The 21072-nt window shown below is 35.8% G+C and overlaps 2 protein-coding genes across 8 annotated transcripts in view; one reads left to right on the top strand and one right to left on the bottom strand.

Moving 5' to 3' along the window:
* The window catches only part of LOC112390578 (multidrug resistance-associated protein 1-like), an 80754-nt gene extending 77285 nt beyond the window's left edge, over positions 1-3469 (top strand). For 6 of the 7 annotated variants that reach the window (XM_024731549.1, XM_024731548.1, XM_024731546.1 and 3 more), the window contains 2 exons: positions 1034-1200; positions 2184-2810. In XM_024731549.1, coding sequence (XP_024587317.1) covers positions 1034-1200; positions 2184-2538 — 522 coding nt within the window. In that variant the 3' untranslated portion in view covers positions 2539-2810. Of the gene's footprint in view, positions 1-1033; positions 1201-2183 lie in introns of all 7 variants that reach the window. The other variant, XM_024731547.1, reaches the window with a different exon arrangement.
* A 5231-nt stretch (positions 3470-8700) lies between these two features.
* Positions 8701-19283, bottom strand: HSPA13 (heat shock protein family A (Hsp70) member 13). The gene is made up of 5 exons (XM_024731554.1): positions 19216-19283; positions 17304-17644; positions 14675-14888; positions 12768-12935; positions 8701-11824 (listed from the first exon to the last, which is right to left on the bottom strand). Exons 1-5 carry the CDS (start codon positions 19238-19240, stop codon positions 11157-11159), a joined length of 1416 nt encoding a protein of 471 aa, XP_024587322.1. The 5' UTR covers positions 19241-19283; the 3' UTR covers positions 8701-11156.
* Between the last annotated feature and the right edge of the window lie 1789 nt (positions 19284-21072).

Raw genomic sequence — 21072 nt, 5'->3', positions numbered from 1 at the left:
TTCCTTCATAATAGTAAATACAAATAAAATTCAAATGTAGAGATCAGGCTGAAACACATTGGTATTTTTTGGAAGAAAAAAACAATTACTGAGGCTTTTGCTTAGTTGGTAAATTCGAATGTAGGATTTTGATTCTTTTGACTTGAGGTTTAGAAATATTGAAAAAATGAAAAGAACAATAATGCAGTTAGATCTTTTTTCAAGTCCTTTGATTTTTTCATCTGTGGCATCAGAAGAACTTGATCATTAACAAGTATGCAAATTGGCTCAATAATATGCCTCTGCAGTCAAAGATGACTTTATTCAGTTGTGTTTGAGAGATTTAAGCTGAGCATTTATGCAATATCTTTATGTTATTCTTTAAAAATATCTTAAAATACTATTATCTCTTTGTCATACTGTTTAAACACATACTTACATTCATGAATTTACTTCAAAACAAATTTGAGTAAAATCTGAAATTCTGACAGGGATAAAATTGACTGGAGAAAAGAAACAGTCATTCCCCTTTTATAAATCAAAACAGGTGTAGTAAAATACAGTTTCACTAGACATGTCAGTGTATTGGAAAGAGCGTGGACTTGTCGTCTTTGAATTCTACTTGAGCACTTACCTTCTGTGTGTCCTTGGATGAGAGCTTTTTAAAACCTCCAGTTCACTGTCTGTCAAATGAGGATATTTACTTCTATCTTTCTGGATTGGTGGGCTGTTAGATAATATTATATACATAGTATAGATTACATTTATTCAGTTCTTTTCTGTATTATATTATATCCCTGACTAAAGGGCAGCTACCATCATCATTATTATCGTGGTTGTGATTGAGACATTATTAATAAGAGGACGAGAAAGAATCAGGAAGCTTATAATGATTTAATCTAACTTGCAACTTATTCTGATTTTCTTCTGCTTTTGGGTTCAATATAAAATGAATTTGATAACTATTTAGTTTTGATCATTTTGTTTTTTCCTTATTTAATGTACGCATGCCTCATGTGACAGTAAGATTACTGGTGACTATTTTTTTCTCTAGGACCCTGTTTTATTTTCTGGAACCCTTCAAATGAACCTGGACCCCCTAGACAAGTATTCTGATGGTGAGCTATGGGAGGTGCTGGAACTATGTCACTTAAAAGAGTTTGTGCTGTCCCTTCCCAAGAAGCTGCTGCATGAAATTTCAGAGGGTGGTGAAAACCTCAGGTAAGCTGCTAAGAACAGAGCTTGGTCAGGTTATTCATTCAGGGCTTTTTAGAAACGAGTTGGCCTCAAAAGGAAGTCACTCCTGAGCTACCACGGATTTTGTCTGGCCTGTTCAAAGCACACCATTGCTGATTTCTCCTAGGGAAGACAGACAAGGAATAAATAAAATGATAGCCACTGGCTGGGAAACTGCTGGTGAAGGGAAACAAAGGGGAAAAAGAGGAACAATGCAGTATGAAAAGTCACTATTTAATTGAATCTTCTTTTGCAAAGACTCCTACTCTAATAGCTTTCTTCCTAAAAAAAAATTGTTGTAAGGGCTACTTTGATGTTTGATGTCTTAGGATGGTCCCTTTATGTGATCAGAGACCTAAGGGAAATCAGTTAGACCCTCTCTGCACTGGAGAGACACAGCCTGTATGACTCAGCCTCTTCTTTGTTTACTCTCTCCTCCCTCTCTCTGTTTCTGCCACCTCGGCCTCCTTGGTTCCTTGCTGTTTCGTGAAGATGCCAGGCGGGTTCCTGCCTGCCTCAGGAATTTTACATCTGCCAATCACTTTGCCAGGAACAAGTTCCCATTGGAAATCTTCAGGACTCACTTTCCACTTCCTTCAGGCCTTGAATTTAAAGGCGTCTTCTCAGAGAGGATTATTTTGGCATGCCCATCTAAAATGCCCACCCCGTACCCACATTTTACACCCTCCCTTTCTGTACGTTCGAATTCTTCTCATTACTATGCATTTTGCTCATTTATTTTTTGTCTCCCCATGACAGAGCCTTTTGTCTGTTTAATTCATTGTTGTATTTGCAGAACTTGGACCAGAGTCTGGCATATAGTAATCACTCAGTGAATATTTCTTAAAGAAAAGAATGAATGAATGTGTGGGTTAGGAAGAGAATAACAGTATAATTAGAATTTTAGAACAGGAAGTTTGTGACCGTAAAATCCATTGTGGAAATCATTTTACTATTTTTTATAACAGTGTTGGACAGAGACAGCTTGTCTGTCTTGCTCGTGCTTTGCTGAGAAAAACAAAAATTCTCATCTTGGATGAGGCAACAGCTTCCATCGATTTTGAGACTGATAACTTGGTGCAGACTGCAATCAGGAAGGAGTTTTCTGATTGTACCATCCTGATGATTGCTCACAGACTGCATTCTATCATTGATTCAGACAGGTATGCTTTATTTGTTTTCAGAAATAAACCAGTTTCTACAGAGATACCTACTGAACATATGAAACACATTAATTACTTGCCACTAATAAAGGATTTTATCTGTGCTGAGAGATACAAAATGTCCCCTAATAGTATGGAAGATATTTTCCAAAATAATTAGAGGAATTTGTTAATGCTTAAAGAATATTAGAAAACTTGATATATTTCCTGAGTTACATAGTACCTTTATTTTGTACTGACATAACTCATACAGTAATTTAAACTTTACGGTAGCAAGAAGAAGAAGGGTGAACTGAAACACTGATTATAGGTTACCTGACTGGATTCTTTTCACATTGCAGGGTGCTTGTTCTAGACTCTGGAAGGATTACACAATTTGAAACACCACAGAATTTGATACACCAGAAAGGACTTTTCTTTGACATGCTAACAGAAGCAGGAATAACACAAGACTCAGGGACAAAAAGTAAATACTTTTAGTTTACTTTAGTTTGATTATACCAAATAAAAAAAAATAGTATTTGAAAAAATAAAGACAGGGGAGAAATGCAAAACAGCGGGCCCCTAGCTACATGTTAACACAAACAAGAGATAAGCACCATAGCTCTAACCATAATGGGCTGTACCCAACCTTCTTTCTTCCATTCATTCCCTCCAGAATATCTGCCTTTTCCTCATTGCCCAAAGTGCTAAATGCCATTTATCCCTTAAGTCTCTGACTTTGTTCAGGAATCATCTTCTGCACAAAGCATCTCTTGATTTTTCCCTTTGCTCCCCTGTCTGATCCACATGCCCTTTTTCTGTCCTCTGAGTAGCCCTATGTGCATACCTTTATCATGGCAGGGACCATACTCTATTTAAATCCTTTTAGTCTGCCTCTCCTTAAAGCTACTTGAAGGCAAGTGCCCAGTTTATTGTTTTTGTGTGTTAGGTTCCTAACATAGTACCTTTCAGATTGTTGATACTCCACAAACATTTGTAGAACGAATGATAAGGCATTTTAGAGTAATATTATACAGGCACCTGTAATAACTTTTGAGTTATTTTACAGTATATGAAATTATGGAGGGGCTTCCCTGGTGGCGCAGTGGTTGAGATGGCGGGGGGGGGGCCGGGGCCAAAAAAAAAAAAAAAAAAAAAAAAATTATGGAGGAATCACAGAAAAACATATTGAGTTATTCAGCTGCTTTTTGGAAAGAGTAATTATATGTTAACTGAATTTTATAAAATAAAATTTTGCTTTATTTAAAAATAATATTTTATAATATTTTTACTATTTACTTTGAGTAAAAAACCTATATTTTCTATGGAACGTCATTTTCTGGCTTGATTAACCTCAGTGAGTTATATATCAGATGGTATACATTCACAAGTAATTGTTGATTTATAGTACTAATTATATTTTGAAGGGCTTTTTCATTTGGTAGTTTTATGTAATAGAAGCCACATTATTTCTCTGAATTGCCATTCAAATTTGTTTTCAAACTTCAATGGTATTTTCCTTTCAAGATGATTTTAATAAAATATTTTAACATGTTAAGACTCAACAGCCATTTCTTTTATCCTCTTTTCCTCCTTCTTGTGCAACAACTTTGTACAACCTTGCTTCATCCCCAAGGGTATTTATGAAAAGTTACCGTAAATTATAAAACCCTATATTATCTAAAGCTTCATTCCTTAAAGTGTAAGCTACTGAAAGTATTGTCCTGTCTTTACAATTCCTGTAGTACCTACCACTATGTTTTGTTCTCAGTAGGCATTGAATAAATATCTATTGAAATCCATTAAGAAAGGGAACTGGATATTTCATTAATATCAGTTAAAATTTACATTTTGGCCTCTTTACACATGTAGTAAATCAATCAGAGACACTGCATAATTTAGAAATCTAATGGGAAATCAACAGTCACCTGGATAAATTGTGGTATTTTCATACAGTGGAATCCTATACAGCTATGAGAATGAATGAACAAATGCTACAGGCAACAACACCAATGAATCTCACAAACATAATGTGGAGTGAAAGAAAACACAGGGGACTTCCCTGGTGGCACAGTGGATAAGACTCCATGCTCCCAGTGCCAGGGGCCTGGGTTCGGTTCCTGGTCAGGGAACTGGATCCCACATGCATGCTGCAACTAAGAGTTCACGTGCCACAACTAAGGAGCTGTGTGCAGCAACTAAGAGTTCACGTGCCACAACTAAGGAGCTGTGTGCTGCAACTAAGGAGACCACGAGCTGCAACAAAGAGGCTGCCTGACACAACTAAGACCCCATGCAACCAAATAAATACATTTTTAAAAATACTATAAAAAAGAGAAGTCAACCACAAAAGCATATTCTTATATGATTCCATGATTCTATTGATACAAAAGGTTTGTTGTTTTTTTAAAAAAAAAAGAGGAGAAACTATACTCCTAGAAGTTGGGATATTGGCTACTCTTGGTGGTGATGGGTAATGATTGAAAGGGTGAACAAGGTGGGCTTCTGGGAAATGATTATGTTCTGTTTCTTGATCTGGGTCTGAGTATTGGTTCAATTTGTAAAAATCATCAATCTGTATACTTAGGATTTGTGAAAATATAGATAGATAGTTATAGCTATATATATACATAGATATCTCATGTATAATATAGTTAAATAAAGAGTAAAAAGAAAAAGTAAAATAAATTAGTCATTTAAAATGACTAAGCCAAAATTACTCAATATAATATTATTGTGTTTTAAAAAATCAATATTTCATTCTCATTTTTATTATGTACATCAAGTTTGTTCAATCACTGAAGTGCTCTTTGAAACAAAGTGCAGGATACTTAAAATGACTGGATTATAGAGAAGTAGTAAATTTGAATTAAACCTTTTAATTCAATGTGCGTCCGGAGCCTGTGCTCCGCAACGGGAGAGGCCACAACAGTGAGAGGCCCGCGTACCTTATAAAAAAAAAAAAGAATAGTCATATGAGTAAAGTGTTAAAATATATCATAAACTGAAAAATGTTTGTGATAGTTGTGAAAAATATTTGTGAAAAATTTGAAAAATATTTTTCCAAAACACAAGGAAAATGATACATGTGCATTTTTGTGTGTCAAGGGAAGAGATACAAGATTGATTTTTGAGTTCATGTTTATAAGACTCAGCTTATCATTAATATACTTGTGAATGATTATTGGTTTACTGCTATTTTTCAACTCTTGATAGACAGAAAATGTAATGTGGTTATCAGAGAATAAGACTAAATGAATGATTTAGAATACATGACAGTGGAGTACCACAGGAACTAGGCATAAATGTTAACCCAGCTTTAGTCAACACTAACTCTGTCTGAACATCTGCTTCTGGCTTTCTGTTCTGAGCATTTGTGCAACAATTTCCAGGTATTACAGAACAGCCTCTGCTTTCCCTGTATTGCTATAGCTATGACTTTACAGAGGTAATAGAAAAGAATTAATGTTGGCCATGATGCGTAAGGTCTTGAAAACTGTTGTTTCATGTATTTTCTTCCACTTTTTAGTTGAATCAGTTCCTTTTTATTCCATCTTGGCCAGAAGCAGAAGTCCAACAAATGGCAATTTGACCAAATGTTTAACCACAAAGTAAGGGTCAAAAGTTTAAAAACACAAGGAAGGAAAGAAGGAAAACAAAGAAGTGTAAACAACTAAGGGGCTTGTTTTTCTTAGGTAGAAAGAAGTCCCAAGGTAGAAAGGACAAAGCTGGCCAGAGCAGTTACATAACACCACTGGCCACTTCTACCTTTAGCTCAACCATCTATTACATGTCCATTGATTGGTAGTTGCAAACCCATTGCTTTATCTCCAGCATCATGTCTGCATTTCAAGAAGGTAGAGCAGAATTATGTCACATACCCATCCCTAGCTGCAAAATAATTTTTAAAGTAGGGGATGTCACCACTCCAAAAAAACTGGGTTCTGAAAGTAAGAATGAATAGAAAAGATAATTGCAGTAGCATTTAGCAAGGTCTGCCACCACTACTTTTTGTCGCAAAGTATTTTTCGACTATGACAAAATATAGTTACTTGGGAGACAAAAGAAGGGTAGTGGTTACAACTAATAAGATCCAATTTCCAGTTTCCGATACTATATAGGCTATGTTAAGCAATTTAAGGTGATTGGATGAACTCTTAACAGAATTGTGTTTGTGTATTTATGTATTTACATTGTGTACGTAGATATATATATATATATATATATACACACACACACACATATATATATATATAGCTATAGTTATAAAGTTGTGTTGTGCCATTTAAGACATTTCAGGTGGTCTTTTAGGTAAGCCAAAAAATAGTTAATTCAATGAGGTGTAAGACAGACTGTATTTGTTAGTTTTTTAACATCCAAAAAACTTAATGTGAGGCAAGCTATTAATTCTTCCCAAAACTAAATAAATGCTTTACCACAGCACATTAATTTTCTTTTATATTTCTACAGAATTCTGCAGAAGTTTTTGACTCATAGTTTCAGGGTCTTGAGGATATTAGGGAAAATAACCTATTTTCTTGTGGCATTTTCTTATAATCCCTCATAAAATTAGCAAGTCACTGAACTTTGTTCTTTCTCCTTCTATCATCTCCATTCATAATACTTAGCACTTTCTTGCCAGGCACTCACAAAACCCCAAAGAATTAGGTACTATTATCTTCATTTCGTATCTAAAAAAATCTGTAAATTCAAATTTGCTTCTCAGAAATGTGAAGAAGTAAATAGCACTGTCTAAACCTGTAACATGATCTGGTAAACAAGAGGTCTTTCATGGATACTATCCAGTTTAGTACTGAACAAAAATGGTGCTATAGGATTGCATTATGGGATGGATAAGATAGCACAGCATTGGGGCTGAACATGGACTAGATTTGAATAACTCTGCTACGTATTAGTTGTATAATCCTGGGAAAATTACCTAACACATCTGTGCCTTAATTTCCCTATCTGAAAATGGGGTAAGAGGAACTACCCCTAAGTTTGTTAGAACAAAATTAATTAGTATTGTTAAAACATTTAGAACACTCCTGTACATAGTAAGCACTATTATCTATTGCTGAATAAGAAATAAATAAAAATTTAGTAAGCTTAAAACAACCAAAAAATGTATTATCTCAGTTTCTGTGAATCGTGACTCTGGAACTGCTTAGCTCAGTGATTCGGGCTTAGGGTCTCTCATAAGATTACATTCAAATTTGAAGTATGGCTACATCATTTGAAGCCTTGAATACCAGATCGAAGCATTGGAAGTCACATAAGAAGCTGCCTCCCTCAATAGGGCACTGTGTATTTGTTAGTCAAGTGAAATAAATGTGGATGTATCACTATTATTTCCTCATATATTTTGAATCTCCCAGCAGCAGTAGTTAAAATAACTATGAAGGAATCACAGGAACTAGTGATTGGAGAGTCAAATCTACTGTTTTTATTTAAGGGCTCATTTGACAAGACATTTATCAAATGAACTTAAAAAAATTGTATTGAGTTTCTTGCCCAAAGAATAACCTTTATTAGAGAATTATAAAGTATTAATCACCAACCAAAGGATTACAGTAGTCTATTATGCAGGATTATTAACTATCTAGATTAGTTTTGTCTCTCTTATAGTCGGAAGCCATGAATTGGTATTCAGAATTTTGAGTATACTGTTCATGATACAGGAAATGTCTCTTCTAAATTAGTCAAAGAAGAGACATTTCCTGTATCATGAACAGTATACTCAAAATTCTGAATACCAATTCATGGCTTTCGACTATAACAGAGCCAAAACTAATCTAGAAAAACAAATATCATATATCACTTATATGTGGAATCCAGAAAAATGATACAGATGAACGTATCTGCAAAGCAGAAATAAGAGACACAGAAGTAGAGAACAAACATATGGACACCAAGGCGGGAAAGAGCGGTGGATGAACTGGGAAATTGGGATTGACACATATACACTACTATGTATAAAACAGATAACTAATGAGAACCTACTGTACAGCACAGGGAACTCTACTTAATCCTCTGTGGTGACCTAAATGGGAAGGAAATCCAAGTAAGAGGGGATATATGTATATGTATAGTTGATTCACTTCGCTGTACAGCAGAAACTAACAAAACATTGTAAAGCAACTATACTCCAATAAAAATTAATTAAAAAAAAAGAAAAGTAAGCAATTCCAGGGACATTCAGGATGTAGGGAATTAGGTAATAGCTGCTGAGGTCACGTGCCGTGAGCATCAGATCAGCTCTATTCCCGTTTGCTTTCTTATTTACATACCTCAAATATGTACTCTGGGCATAGTCCAGAATAGAAAATAAAGGACACAATTTAAAAAACAAACTGCAAAGTGGTATTTATTTACATTAAAATGTGAAATACCTGTATACACACAAATCTAAGAGGCACAATCTGTTATGCACAATAACTATGATCTTCAGAACATGTTATGCACAACAGTATCTGCTGATACATAAGTGGTTCCAGTGAAAACAGTAAATACCAAAACATTCCTGACACAAAATAATTATTCATTCACATATTCTAATCATACAAGACAGTTAATATTTTAAAAGTTATGTACTTCAAAAAACACTAGCAAGATGTACAACCAAAATGTATTATGAAAAATGTCTTCAGATTATTATGCATAAATGATCCCTTTCAGAATGCATTTTTACCTTTTAAATAAACTACACTGATTTCAAGACTATTTATATATAGCCCCCTAATATGATTGAAGACATTTTTTTTAAAGGTATAACTATACTAGAGAATAGTTATGCTTTTCTAATATGCTAAACTAATGTCCCCCAATTCCAACACTGCCTATTTTTCAGAAACAATCAAATTATTTAAATTCCAATTTTAGAGTATGAGATTAGCTGCCCTGTTTTGCAAATTGTTTCCTCTAAGGACTGTTAACAGATTGTCCTGAACTATCTCATATACTGGAAAAATTCAAGTTTTAAAAAAAGTCTTAAAATGCTTTAGGTTAAAGCTGGTTACTATCTATGGAGATTTTGATAAATTGAACACTTTTCTCTTAAAGACCTTTGCAAAAAGGTATTTTTCAATTTTAAAATCTAGTAAAGATTTTTATAAAGTCCAAAAGAACACTTGAATATTTTCAGAACGCAGTGAAGGATTCCTCTTTGGCATTTCTCCATTTAGTTCTAAAATAAAACATGTCAACATTTTATATTTTTCTGTTTACCTACTACAGACATTTTCTGTACACAAAAGTATTTGATTGAAATTGTTTTAACAGCAATTTCATTGCTAAGAAACTTTTTTTTTTTTAGGATCTGCAAAAAACACTCCGATTTTTACTACGAGAAGCAGAAATGTTTTGATGTTGCTGAAATGAGCTTGCTTATTTCTCTTTTTCAGTGGTTGGAACTTCAACATCCTTTCAAATTCAACAATGGATAAAGCAGACATATTTTATATTAGCAAAACTGCTGACCAGAGTTTAATTTTTGAATATCGATAGGAAGTAGCCTCTATTAAGGAAAAAGAAAATCTTCAAATAATAGGGGCATCACATAAATAAAACTACTATATTTTCTTTCTTGGTTCCTGCATCTTTTCTAAAAGGAAACAAACCAAAACTACTACAAATACGGATTTGTGGACATTTTTTTCATATTGTCTTCCACATTAGATTTCCACATTATTTCCAGTATTCACAAACTTTTTGCTCTCATCACACACTAACCTTAAGGCTAAAAACAGTCCAAGTCTGATTAGTTTTAAATGATGGTAGGAAACAATAACAAAAATGAGTACAATTTTCCTCATTCAAAACTAAATACGGGTAAAAATCTCAGTAAAACTGAATCAGATGCAAGCTAAATTCTCCAGGGCTTACTGAAAATAAACAATGAAACAAAAACATAAAATAAATACTGTACCTAATTACTGCTGTTTATCAATGTCTACAAAGGTCTTAAATAACAAAACAAATTTATAGTAATGACGGCTTTATTGTGACATTAACACATTTTTAAAATGTAATTAATAATTCTCTATTGTTTTCAAACCATGCAGAATCATGGAAATCCAAGCAGAGAATGACACATAGCAGATGAAGGAACTAAAATATAAATTGGTAATGAGACATTTGAATAAATCTGTAGCTATTTTAGAAAGAGAATAAATTGATCCAATAAATATATTTTGAAAGTCTGGAGAATGCAGGTTATAGGACTAGGACACAAGATGGGATACTGAGTTTGTGAAAGTAATTTTGTTATATATGGCAGTTACTGAATATTATATATGCAGCTTATATTAATAACACTGCTATCTCCCAGCCACTGTAAGTACCTGACATCAACACTGTCCTTCAAGTATAGTTCAAATTTAAGAGTTACATGTGATAACCAAGTAAATAAATTACCAGCTCCTGCTAATACAATTTAGTAAGAACTGGGAATCCTATAATTGGCACTAGGCAACGTTTATAGAAGACAGTTTTAAGTGCACATGGATATCTACTTCCAGAATGCAGAAAATACAGTCACCTATGCTCCCATAAGAGTTTTACCTCAATTCTTTCACTTCAGAAGTATTTGTTGAAATGGGATCTCTCCAAAATCAAGGATCAATCTGGCCACATTCAATTCTAAAACAAAATGTTCTGTAAAATTTCATATATATAAATGTTACCTTTTAGGTAAATGTGTGAGATATTTTAGAGACTTGATTTAGTGGACAGAGGTGGTCTGATAAATAGGAAGAGATCATCAGACAAGATCTCAAATGACCATCCCTCCATAATTCAGTTGAAGTTGGTCTTTTGTAAATGCTTATTGGGAATTTCTAACGCACTGACTTGGAGAGGCCAAGAGCCTCCATCAATCCCTGCTTGGATTGCCACTCCTGTCACCACTGCCAAGTCAGGGTCTACAGACGTGTTGGGATCCTTTCCAAAGAACTCTTGAATGACTTGGCGGATTCGAGGAATTCGAGTTGAGCCCCCAACCAAAACCACCTCATCAATCTCAGTTTTTTCCAGGTGGCCTTCTTCTAACACTTGCTGAATGGGTACTAGTATTTTCTGGAAAAGATCTTCATTAAGGGTGTCAAAGAGCTTCCGTGATATTTCTGTTTCAAATAAAACCTGACTTTCTCCATTTTTCTTTTCAGGAAGGCTAGCTCCAAACATGCTGTTCACATGGGGGCTGTCTGCTGGGGAAAGTTCGTCCTTTGGCAATTCAGTGTCACTACTCTGAGGTTCCTTCCCGTCCTTTTTCTCCACCGTTAGTAATACCGACATCTGGGCAGTCTGATGAAGAGTCAGGTTTAATTTGACCATTTCTACAGCTTGTCTTAATCTGTGGATTTCCTCTTTCCTAGAGGGTAGGAAGCCATATGTTTGATAGATCTGTTTATATAAGTACTGAAGCAATCTTTGATTGAAGTCTTGTCCTCCAAGTTTATTGTTTCCTAAGTTAAAAATTTTAAAAATATATATTATATTTATGAATATATGTGTATGTGTGTACATATATACGTGTGTCTGTGTAGTATGTATGTATAAATGATATTCTGGGAATAATAAGTCCTTATTTAATGTATTAAGATTTTATTCATACAAAGACTGATTAAAAAGATTTTAATTCAAATGTGTACTATTAAAATACAATGCACATCCGGGTTTAAATGATGTAATAGGAAGTATCTCAATGATATCAAATACTTTTGCAGAAAGAAATTGAGAACACTGACCGGCTTTTAAGTAGCAATTTAAAAACACTAAATGTCATTATTTTCAACAGAAGGAAGTCCTTCGTTTAATTAAAAAGTACCAGTAAGCATTTTCTTTTTTAAAAAATCCTTTTGTTTAAATGATTAAGGGCTGAAAAGTAGAAAAAATAATTTAATTAGGAAAAGAATAATGCAATATAAATGCCCGCCACTGAACTTGGTTCTAAATGGAGTCCAGTTAGGCCACCTGTAACTTAAGCTCCACAGGCTTAATTCCTGAAACTAAATTAACCTTAAAAAAAAAAAATTTTAGAATGCAAAATACTATTATTAGATTTCCTAAAGAGATCTATTTTGTGAAACAGATTATTAAATGAAATAAACTGATCGTCCTTCATTTTAAAATAATTTCTTTCCTTCTGTTCCCTTTACCATGGAGGTGAAAACTACGGGCTCAGTTAGCTACAAATGGCAGTATATTTATTTGACTTACAGGATGTCCAGTTATTTTTTGAGACTTAACTTTTTGCTATAAATACAGTAAGTGGTGGCATAAGATTACATGTACAGAAGATTACCAAAATGAACGCAAAGAATACGGAAAAATTTTTAAATGAACACTTTACACGTTAGATATGTTAACGTGCCTCAATCTCTTTAACGCTCCCTCTATTTTTCTTACCAGACATCGCTCGGGTTAAAAACATTCCTCCTTGTTTATTCAGCAATGACACATCTAGAGTTCCTCCGCCCAAATCTATCACCAAGACGTGAAAGACATCAGCTTTGTGGAGACCATAGGCCATAGCTGCTGCTGTGGGTTCATTTATTACTCTTAAGATCTTCAGTCCTATAAAATTGGTTGGAGGGAAGAACAATCATGAGAGGACACTATTAAGAAATTTCTTCTCATTTAATCTTACAACACATTAGTATCTTCTCTGATGTGAACTCCACTGAGTACACAGTCACAAACCCAATAAAAATAATGACATGGGATGGGTAAATATACGTTCTTCTAAATGGGTGTCATTAAAATTATTCTAAGAGAAGATTATAGTATAAAGAAATAAAGGCCCAGATTCACGGAATACATCATTCTATTATTTATTAATACTTAATTTTTAAAAATCTCTCAGCCTCTTCTAATTTTCCTATTTTACTTGGGAATATATGAGCAAATAAACTTTAGTCATTATGCACTGTTAACAAGCTGCTATAGAAATGAGGTAAGCTTAGTGTGCTCTTCTTTGAAAAATGACTTTTTGATAAAAAGAACACATGAATAAACAGAGAAGAAATGATAATAAAATGAAAAATCCAGATGATAGGCTCCAATAGCTACAATGACACTTTAAAAAAGTACTTAAGATGCAAGACCCTTGAATGCAAATCTGAAATATACAGCAAAATCTGACTTCAAGGTAAAGTTAAACAGTAAATGTGCAAGCAAAAGATCAGATTTCCTTGAGCAAAACTCCTGCTTTAAACTAACTGCCACACATAACGAGCGGCCGTGAAAGTAGTACGGCTTTATGTATCACGAGCCATAGAAACTAGTCAAACTCTGAAGAATTTATTCAAAGACCATAATACCTTCCCCTTAGCTCTCTGACTTCATCACTCACTCTGCTCTGGCCACGCTGGCCAACTTCCTATCTTCTTATGTACCAGCAAATTCTCATTTTATGGCTGCTACACTGGCACTCTCTCTCCTACGACACAGTTCCTCCATATATCTGCTTGGTTCACAACCTTGCTTCCTTCAAATCTGCTTAAATGTCACTTTCTCAATGAGGTCTACCTGACCGCTCTCTTTAAAACCTGCAAATCCCCCTATTCTCTGATCACCCACCCTTCCCCTTATCCTGTCTTTTTTTCTACGGCAAGTTACTTTCTGACATACATTGTAGCAAGGCTCTCAACCAGAGGTCATTTTGTTCCTCTGGGGACATTTGGCATTATCTGGAGACATAAAATTATCACTACTTGGTGGGGAGAGTGCCACTACCTTCGAGTGTGTACAGGCTAGGGGTGCTTCAAAATACCCTACAATACACAGGACAGTTCCCCACAGCAAAGAATAATCCAGCCCCAAATGTTAATAATGCTAAGTAAGAAATGCCATAATATACTTATCTTCAAGGCTGATTTTCTGTTCCCTCCAATAGAATACAAGCTCCATGAGAAAACGGATTTATCTGTTTTGTTTACCTAGGCACTTAATACTTGCTGAATGGTGTTGAATGAATTTTCTCCCACCTCAGATTTTTAAAAAACGTTATATTATATTCATCTTAACATTAAAAGAATTTTAGAAGAAAAAATTCCTCATTGCTAACGTGTGTCCATGTTCTTTCTTAGCCCTTCTCATATGCCTGATGGGCTGCTGTCATAATATACACATTTTACATTGTACCATGGGGCTTTCTAAATTGTTTGTAAACCTATATAAAAATCCATCTGATTTATCTACCATATAGTTTGTCTAGGTGCCTCGTTAGGTGGTTTGCAAAATGATACACATTACTACAGATTTTCAGCCTAACAAAATTTTGAGCAAAATGTAACTCAGGCAAGTGATATTACCTGCAAGGTTAGCAGCTTGAATTGTCGAATTTCTCTGTTTTAGATCAAATTCTGCTGGTACAGAAATAACAGCATTGGCAACTGGCATTCCAAGATATTCCTCTGCCATTTCCTTTAATTTCAACAACAGTCTAGAGCCAACATATTCTGGGGAAACGGTGATGGTCTCATTACTTGTCACAGAAAACTCAACCATTCCATTTTTGTTTAAAACCTGTGAATAAGATTTGCAAAGATAAAAAAATATATATATAAAACTGTGTGTGTATATATCTACATATACATACGTACACATACGCTAACACCCATACATATGGAATGTATTCAATCAAAACTTACCTTTAAAGGGTCATAAAATTCATTTGTTATCTAGCAAGTGCATTTACTAAGATTAGAGGTTATTAAAAGTCATACTTTAAAAGCTATAAAATGAATCCACTCTACAGTTCTCAATAAGAGCAGAAAAATAAAATTCATTACTAAGCATATAATTGAAACATAGAAGATTCTCCATATATATCTGTTAAATGAAAGAAAAGATGAATGATAAAATAGAAGGAATAACAGTGGCTAAGTCATGTTTGCGACTCAAGATCTTCTTTTTTAAAAAATTAATTTATTTCCAAAAGTAATAGATAATTGAAAGAATGTTCTGGTACATATTAACAAGAATAATTTTAGTACTTCGATATGTTCTTATCTAAGAATCAATATCACTCACATTCTTGTTTCCATGGAAACATGTATTAGCATCTTTTTCCTGCTAATGTAGTTGTACATTTGTACATTTAAAAAATTAGACTAATTCTAAAACATACTAGTTTCACCAATAGTTTGTATTAACATCAATAGTAAAAGAGAATTAGTCTGTTCTAAGAAATTATAAGAAGTTTACCCCAATCATTCAAGACTACATAATTAGTTTTCAATTAAGAAAATCTGACCTTCCAAAAAGTATTTTACCTGCCTGGGGAAAACAAAAACAAGCTATGAATACTTAAAATAAGGTCCTTAAAATAAGACCCAAATATACCAGTACCTTCAGAGTGATCATGAAACAGAAAGAACAAAAAAATATGATCACTTAGAAACTTAAAACAAACAAAAAAAACCTGTAAAATAACTCTTGGATCAATAAGTAATGTACCCAAAGCTGTAATTTAGAGGAAACTGTATAGCTTTATATGATTTTATCATTACATAAGAAAAATTACAAATTAGTAAAGGGTCTAAAGAAAGAAGCTAAAAGAGAACAAAGGAGTAAACCTAAGAAATGCCTGGAGAGATTGTTTTTTTGCTCCTTTGAAAATGAATAAAAATTTGAGAATTTTTATGATGCGTTAATCAATAAGCAGCACTGATACCACTATTTTAAAATCTATTTATTTAGAATCTCACTTCATAATTAACCAAAAGGGTGGGGGGAACCCTACATGGAATAAACATTTAAATGTTTAAAAGAAAAAAAAAACCCAGCAAAACCTAAACCTACAAATACTTATATAAAAGCATTAGAAAAAAAATACAAGTGGATAGGATGGGAAAGGCCACTGTAAGCATGGTAAGAGTCCAAAAACATTTTTAAAAAATTATTAAGAGATGATTTTGCCACATAAAAATTTAAGTCTTGACAGTTCAAAAATAAAATTATACGTCAGTTTTATTAAAAAAAAGGAAAAAATACTGAAAACACATCACAAAGGTATTTTATAGTCATTAAGGGAACGATAAACACCCCAAAAGAAAACAGGACAAAGGGTAAGAAGTGGATCACTAAAGAAAATGAAAATGCCAATAAACACATTTTTAAAAGTCTGACCTCAACAGAAATCACAGCAATGCAAATTAATACAAGATACCATTTTTTATTTATCTATTGGCAAAGACTGAAAAACAATAACTAGTGAAGATATAAGCAGTCTAAAAAATAGGTAAGGGCACATAAACTTTTCGGTGTACAATTTGGCAATACAAATCAAAACACTTAAAAACATGCAATCATTTGACCTATCAATTCCAGTTCTTGAATTCAAATTTAGGAAATTATCAGAGAAGTGTAAAAACATACATGTACAAGGATATTCACTGAAGCTCCAATAACAGTGGAAAACCAGGGAAAAAATAAAACTTACGCTGAAGAGACTGGACAATTAATTGGCGGAACAGTCGTTTCACACAACCATGAAAGATAATGATGTGAGCCCACTGATTAACTGTCCATGATATATTGATGAGTTTCAAACAAGTCATTACACAGCATGCCTAGTATGATCTCTTTTTATGTATATAAATATGTATACACACAAACACAGGAAGAGTATCTATTTATCCATCCACCCATCTACAGGTACATGGGGCTTCATTAGCCTCCGGTTACAATGAAAGAGCTGTGCAGACATTCTGAGGATAGCAGAGTGAGGAGATGGTAATGTCCTAAGTCCTCAGTAATACTGCGGGACCACTGAATTAGCTAACCCTGGAGCTGCTGTGGGATTGCTTGTTATATGAGATAATATAACTTCCAGGCAAACTGAGTCTGTTGAAAGAGAATGTTTTGTAACTTGAAGCCAAAGCATTAATTGAAACAGTATGCTGAACTAAAGTTAAAATAGATTTTGGCTTCACTTACCTTAAATGGGTATCTGCCAATTTCAGCTTCTAGCTCTTCTGGGGTAAAAATCTTGCCTATGAATCTTTTAGCGTCATATATTGTGTTCTGAGGATTTGAGTCCGCCAGCTCTAAGCTTTCATACCCCACATAAACATCGTTGTCAGTAAAGGACACCATGCTGGGTAGGCTGACGTGCCCATTTTCATCTGGAATGACCTTTACTTTTCCTGTTCCAGGAAAAAACACCCCAACTGAACAGTAGGTAGTGCCAAGGTCAATTCCAATCACCTTAGGAGTAGGCAGTGGTAAATACTGTTGCGCGAAATAGCCAGCCAACAGGAGAGTCAGAACAGCTGATCCTGAAATACAGGCAAATTACAAGTTGCGTCTTACCAAACTAGTACAACGTGCAAAATTACAAAAGTAAAATCCCTTTACTATCACGCTTCCATACTAGACTAAAAATACTGTCCAAATATTTTCTTTTATAGTACTCACGATAACATTTCTCAAACATCAAGTTTTTCATAATGCAAACTGACTATAATACAATTAAAATGAAGTAACAACAAAAACAAACAAACAAAAAACCCCCTGTATGTTTGTGTGCTTCACTTATGGGTGAGTAAAGGAATAAAAAATAAAAACATTTCGATAATAATTGTGCTAATGCTGACAGGAGAAGTCATTCATCTGGAGCAAAAACTAGAATATAATCCAATTCTTGATCAAATGATATTTAGATTTTATAGTTTTATAATTAGCTTCAGATAACATTGTTAAAAAGAAACTAGCATTAAAATTTCCACAGCAAAAGCTCTGTTATTGTAAGCGTGAAACTCTTCATACCCCCTCTCTTTTTTCCTTTCAAAAGGATGAAATGGATAAACTGGATTAAAATAATTTTGCAAATTGCTTAGATATTTTTAAACGGTCACTTCATAACAGAACATAGTTAACTTTTTCTGTATTAAATACGAGTTGAGGACATCTTGCAGAGGTGATATTTCGGAGAAGAATTAAAAGTGTGTAACCCTGATGATAACATAAATGGAAGCTCTTAGAAGTCAGGTTTTAGTCACGCTGTATCCCCTGCACCAATGGTTCCCAGCCAGTAGAAGACTGTTCAATAAATATTAATTGCTGAAAAAGCCAAATACGAACAAACGCCACGCAGAATGTAAACATAAGTGATGGAGAAAGAAGTCAATTCGTATTTACAGCTAACCTGTTATTTGGTTTCAGGAGGCTGTGCTATACACCTGTGTCCATCCACGTTACATACAACTCAAAACACCAATTTGTAGGAGTCGGCTTTACTAAATTATTAGGTCATCCTCATCAACACATAATGAAATGACATCAGGTGCCAATCCCACCTTCCTCTTGCCCCTACGTACACATTTTCGGAAGCATTTCATCACCTTCTCCTCCGGAGAGGGTAATTCCTACCCGGATTGGTGGAAAGAACACTGGACTATACATCAAAGAGGTATCTGGCTCTCTCAAAATCCAGCATCCCATGAGTCTACAGCTCGGGCTGCTGCTGCTGTTCCTCTCCCTTCCTCCACAAAGGGGTCTAGGGGTCTAGGAGATGCACATTCTGGCAGCCTCTCAAAGGCCCCAATTCAACCAACGATTCAAAAATCGACGTTGCGTAGGAAAGAACCCTTCCCGAGGCCCAACGTCCCTGGGACGTATGCAGAGGTCGCCGCCGGCCTTACCCGGGCCTACTGCGGTTCGGGCCTTCCTAGAGGCGACCCCCAACCCGGCGTCGCGAACAGCCCCAAACCGCCTCTAAGTCACCTTTCTGGCGCTGTATCCGCTGCGCCAGCGGGATCCAGCAGATGCAACAACGACCCCAACACCCCAGCCTCCCTCAACCGCTCAGGTGCCCGCAACAGCGCAAAGGACCCTCCTGATCACTGACCTAAGATCGTCATCTCTCCGGCCATCACAGTCCCGCCGAAGAAGCTTAGGATGACTGTACCAGACGTGAGGCACCGCCCCCACGCCGCCCGGCAGCCCCGCGCTCCTCTGGGAAATGTAGTCCTGTTGCTCTGACGCGGCCCGAGAAGCTACATCTCGGACCAGAGAAAGGACTTCCTTTACCGTGAGGATGCGGGCATGAGGGCCCCCATTCAACCGCTGCCAGGGGCGCCCGAGCCGCCCTCCCACGCAACGGACTACAGAGCCAATTAGGCTGGGGTGGAGGAGCGCTAACAAGAGGGACTGGAGTTTCTAAGCAAACCTGTAGCGCCTGGAGCCAACTTGAGGTAAAAACAGTGTTTTTAGCACCGCCTCGCCGCTTTGCCTTCTGGGAAGTGTAGTTCCGGCCTGACCCATTCGCCTGAGGGACAGTGAGCACTATTAGGTTATTGCGTTTTAGGGTGATGTCCCTAACCAGGCCTAGGATCCAGCGTTTGTTATTTCGTTCTTTCTGCCTTTTAAAGCGTTCTCGTTTGCCTGGGATCTGGATTCCAGATTGCGGGGGGTAGGGGGGGGTGTTGTCCCAAACGTTCCCCCCGCCCCCGCCCCTCGCTCCAGCATCCCTAGAAGAGCCCCTGCCACTGTGCGGGCGTAGAGGGAGGCAGGGGCTGACGACCCTGGAACTTGGATACGATCCTCACTCCTGTGCTTTCGTTTTGGAAAAAAGGAATTCGAGAAATCCTCAGTTAATGCGATTTATCCAAAGGAGCAGGGACACATTTTCCTCTATTGCTAACACTGAAGAGGGCCGTTGAAAAGAAAAACGTAAACGAAATACCTTAACTTTCTCTTGAATTAAGTTATAAGTGGCAGGAATTGTTTTCATGCACAAATCACTTAACATGCAATGGCCATTTAGGACACTTGTGAACTGTTTTTCTGGTTCTAGTCTTAAATAGACCCGAGTTTTCTCGCTTCTTGGTCCCTAGTGTACTTTATGTGTGCTCTCCACTTTCGTGTATATTTTAAATGTGTCATAATGTAAAGAATAAAAAGCATGTGTGCCTATAGTGAGTAGTGTTCACTACCATTTCCTTATGAAGAATGCATAATTCAAACACTCAGTTCCTGAATATTACTGGGTATAATGGTCATGTTAACATTTATTGAGCACGGTGTTAGCCACTAGTAACAACCAGAAGGAGAGACAGAAGATAAACACATAAATGTAATTTATTATGGTGTGTAACATAATTGCAGTATGGCCATAGGGCAGAAACAGGATTGAACAAAGGCTGTATAATTTTATCTTGAAGAGACGACTTGGTGGAAGATAGTACGTCTAAGCAGTACTTTGAAGAGTAAAAGGGAGCCACGAGATGGGTTGATGGGATAATAAGAAGCAGTTGGCTGGAGGTGTTCTAGGAAGAGGAAACTGAATTACCAAGAGTGTGGAAGCAGAAGGCAATCTCATAGAAGGCTGCTGGATCATAAAGCGTGAGGTGGAAGTTTCAGAGATAGAACTAGAGGTGTAAACCAAATCAGGAGGATTAGTCATTTGTGGCAGGCGCTGGTCATTGCCATTCTCCTTGCCACCCACCCCTTCCTCCTTGCTAATAGGAACAAAAATTACTGGTAAGACTATCCCAGTTGTTTCTCAGGGGTATAGTAATGTTATTAAGAACAGAAAACACCAGAGTTGGGAAATAAGGATGAGGGCAGGGATATGGAAAGAAATGTGGATATACTGATTTCTTCATTTTTCCTAGCAGGGAGTTAATAGGTATTATGTAGAATGGCGAATTTCAGAAATAGAAACATAAGTAGATCATTTAAGTTTATGAAGGCAACTTCCTGA

Source organism: Neophocaena asiaeorientalis, unplaced genomic scaffold, assembly GCF_003031525.2.
Source record: "Neophocaena asiaeorientalis asiaeorientalis breed wild unplaced genomic scaffold, Neophocaena_asiaeorientalis_V1.1 scaffold330, whole genome shotgun sequence".
Classification (NCBI taxonomy): Eukaryota; Metazoa; Chordata; class Mammalia; order Artiodactyla; family Phocoenidae; genus Neophocaena; species Neophocaena asiaeorientalis.
The sequence above is the reverse complement of the archived record's forward strand: the minus strand, read 5'-3'. Positions and strand labels throughout refer to the sequence as shown.

Excerpts from the sequence above, each read along its gene's own strand:
- HSPA13 (XM_024731554.1), bottom strand. The coding sequence starts at position 19,240 with ATGGCCGGAGAGATGACGATCTTAG. Across the intron at positions 17,645-19,215 it reads CGGAGAGATGACGATCTTAG|GATCAGCTGTTCTGACTCTC; the intron begins GTCAGTGATCAG and ends CCTGTATTTCAG. Across the intron at positions 11,825-12,767 it reads TTTAACCCGAGCGATGTCTG|GAAACAATAAACTTGGAGGA; the intron begins GTAAGAAAAATA and ends TTTTTAACTTAG.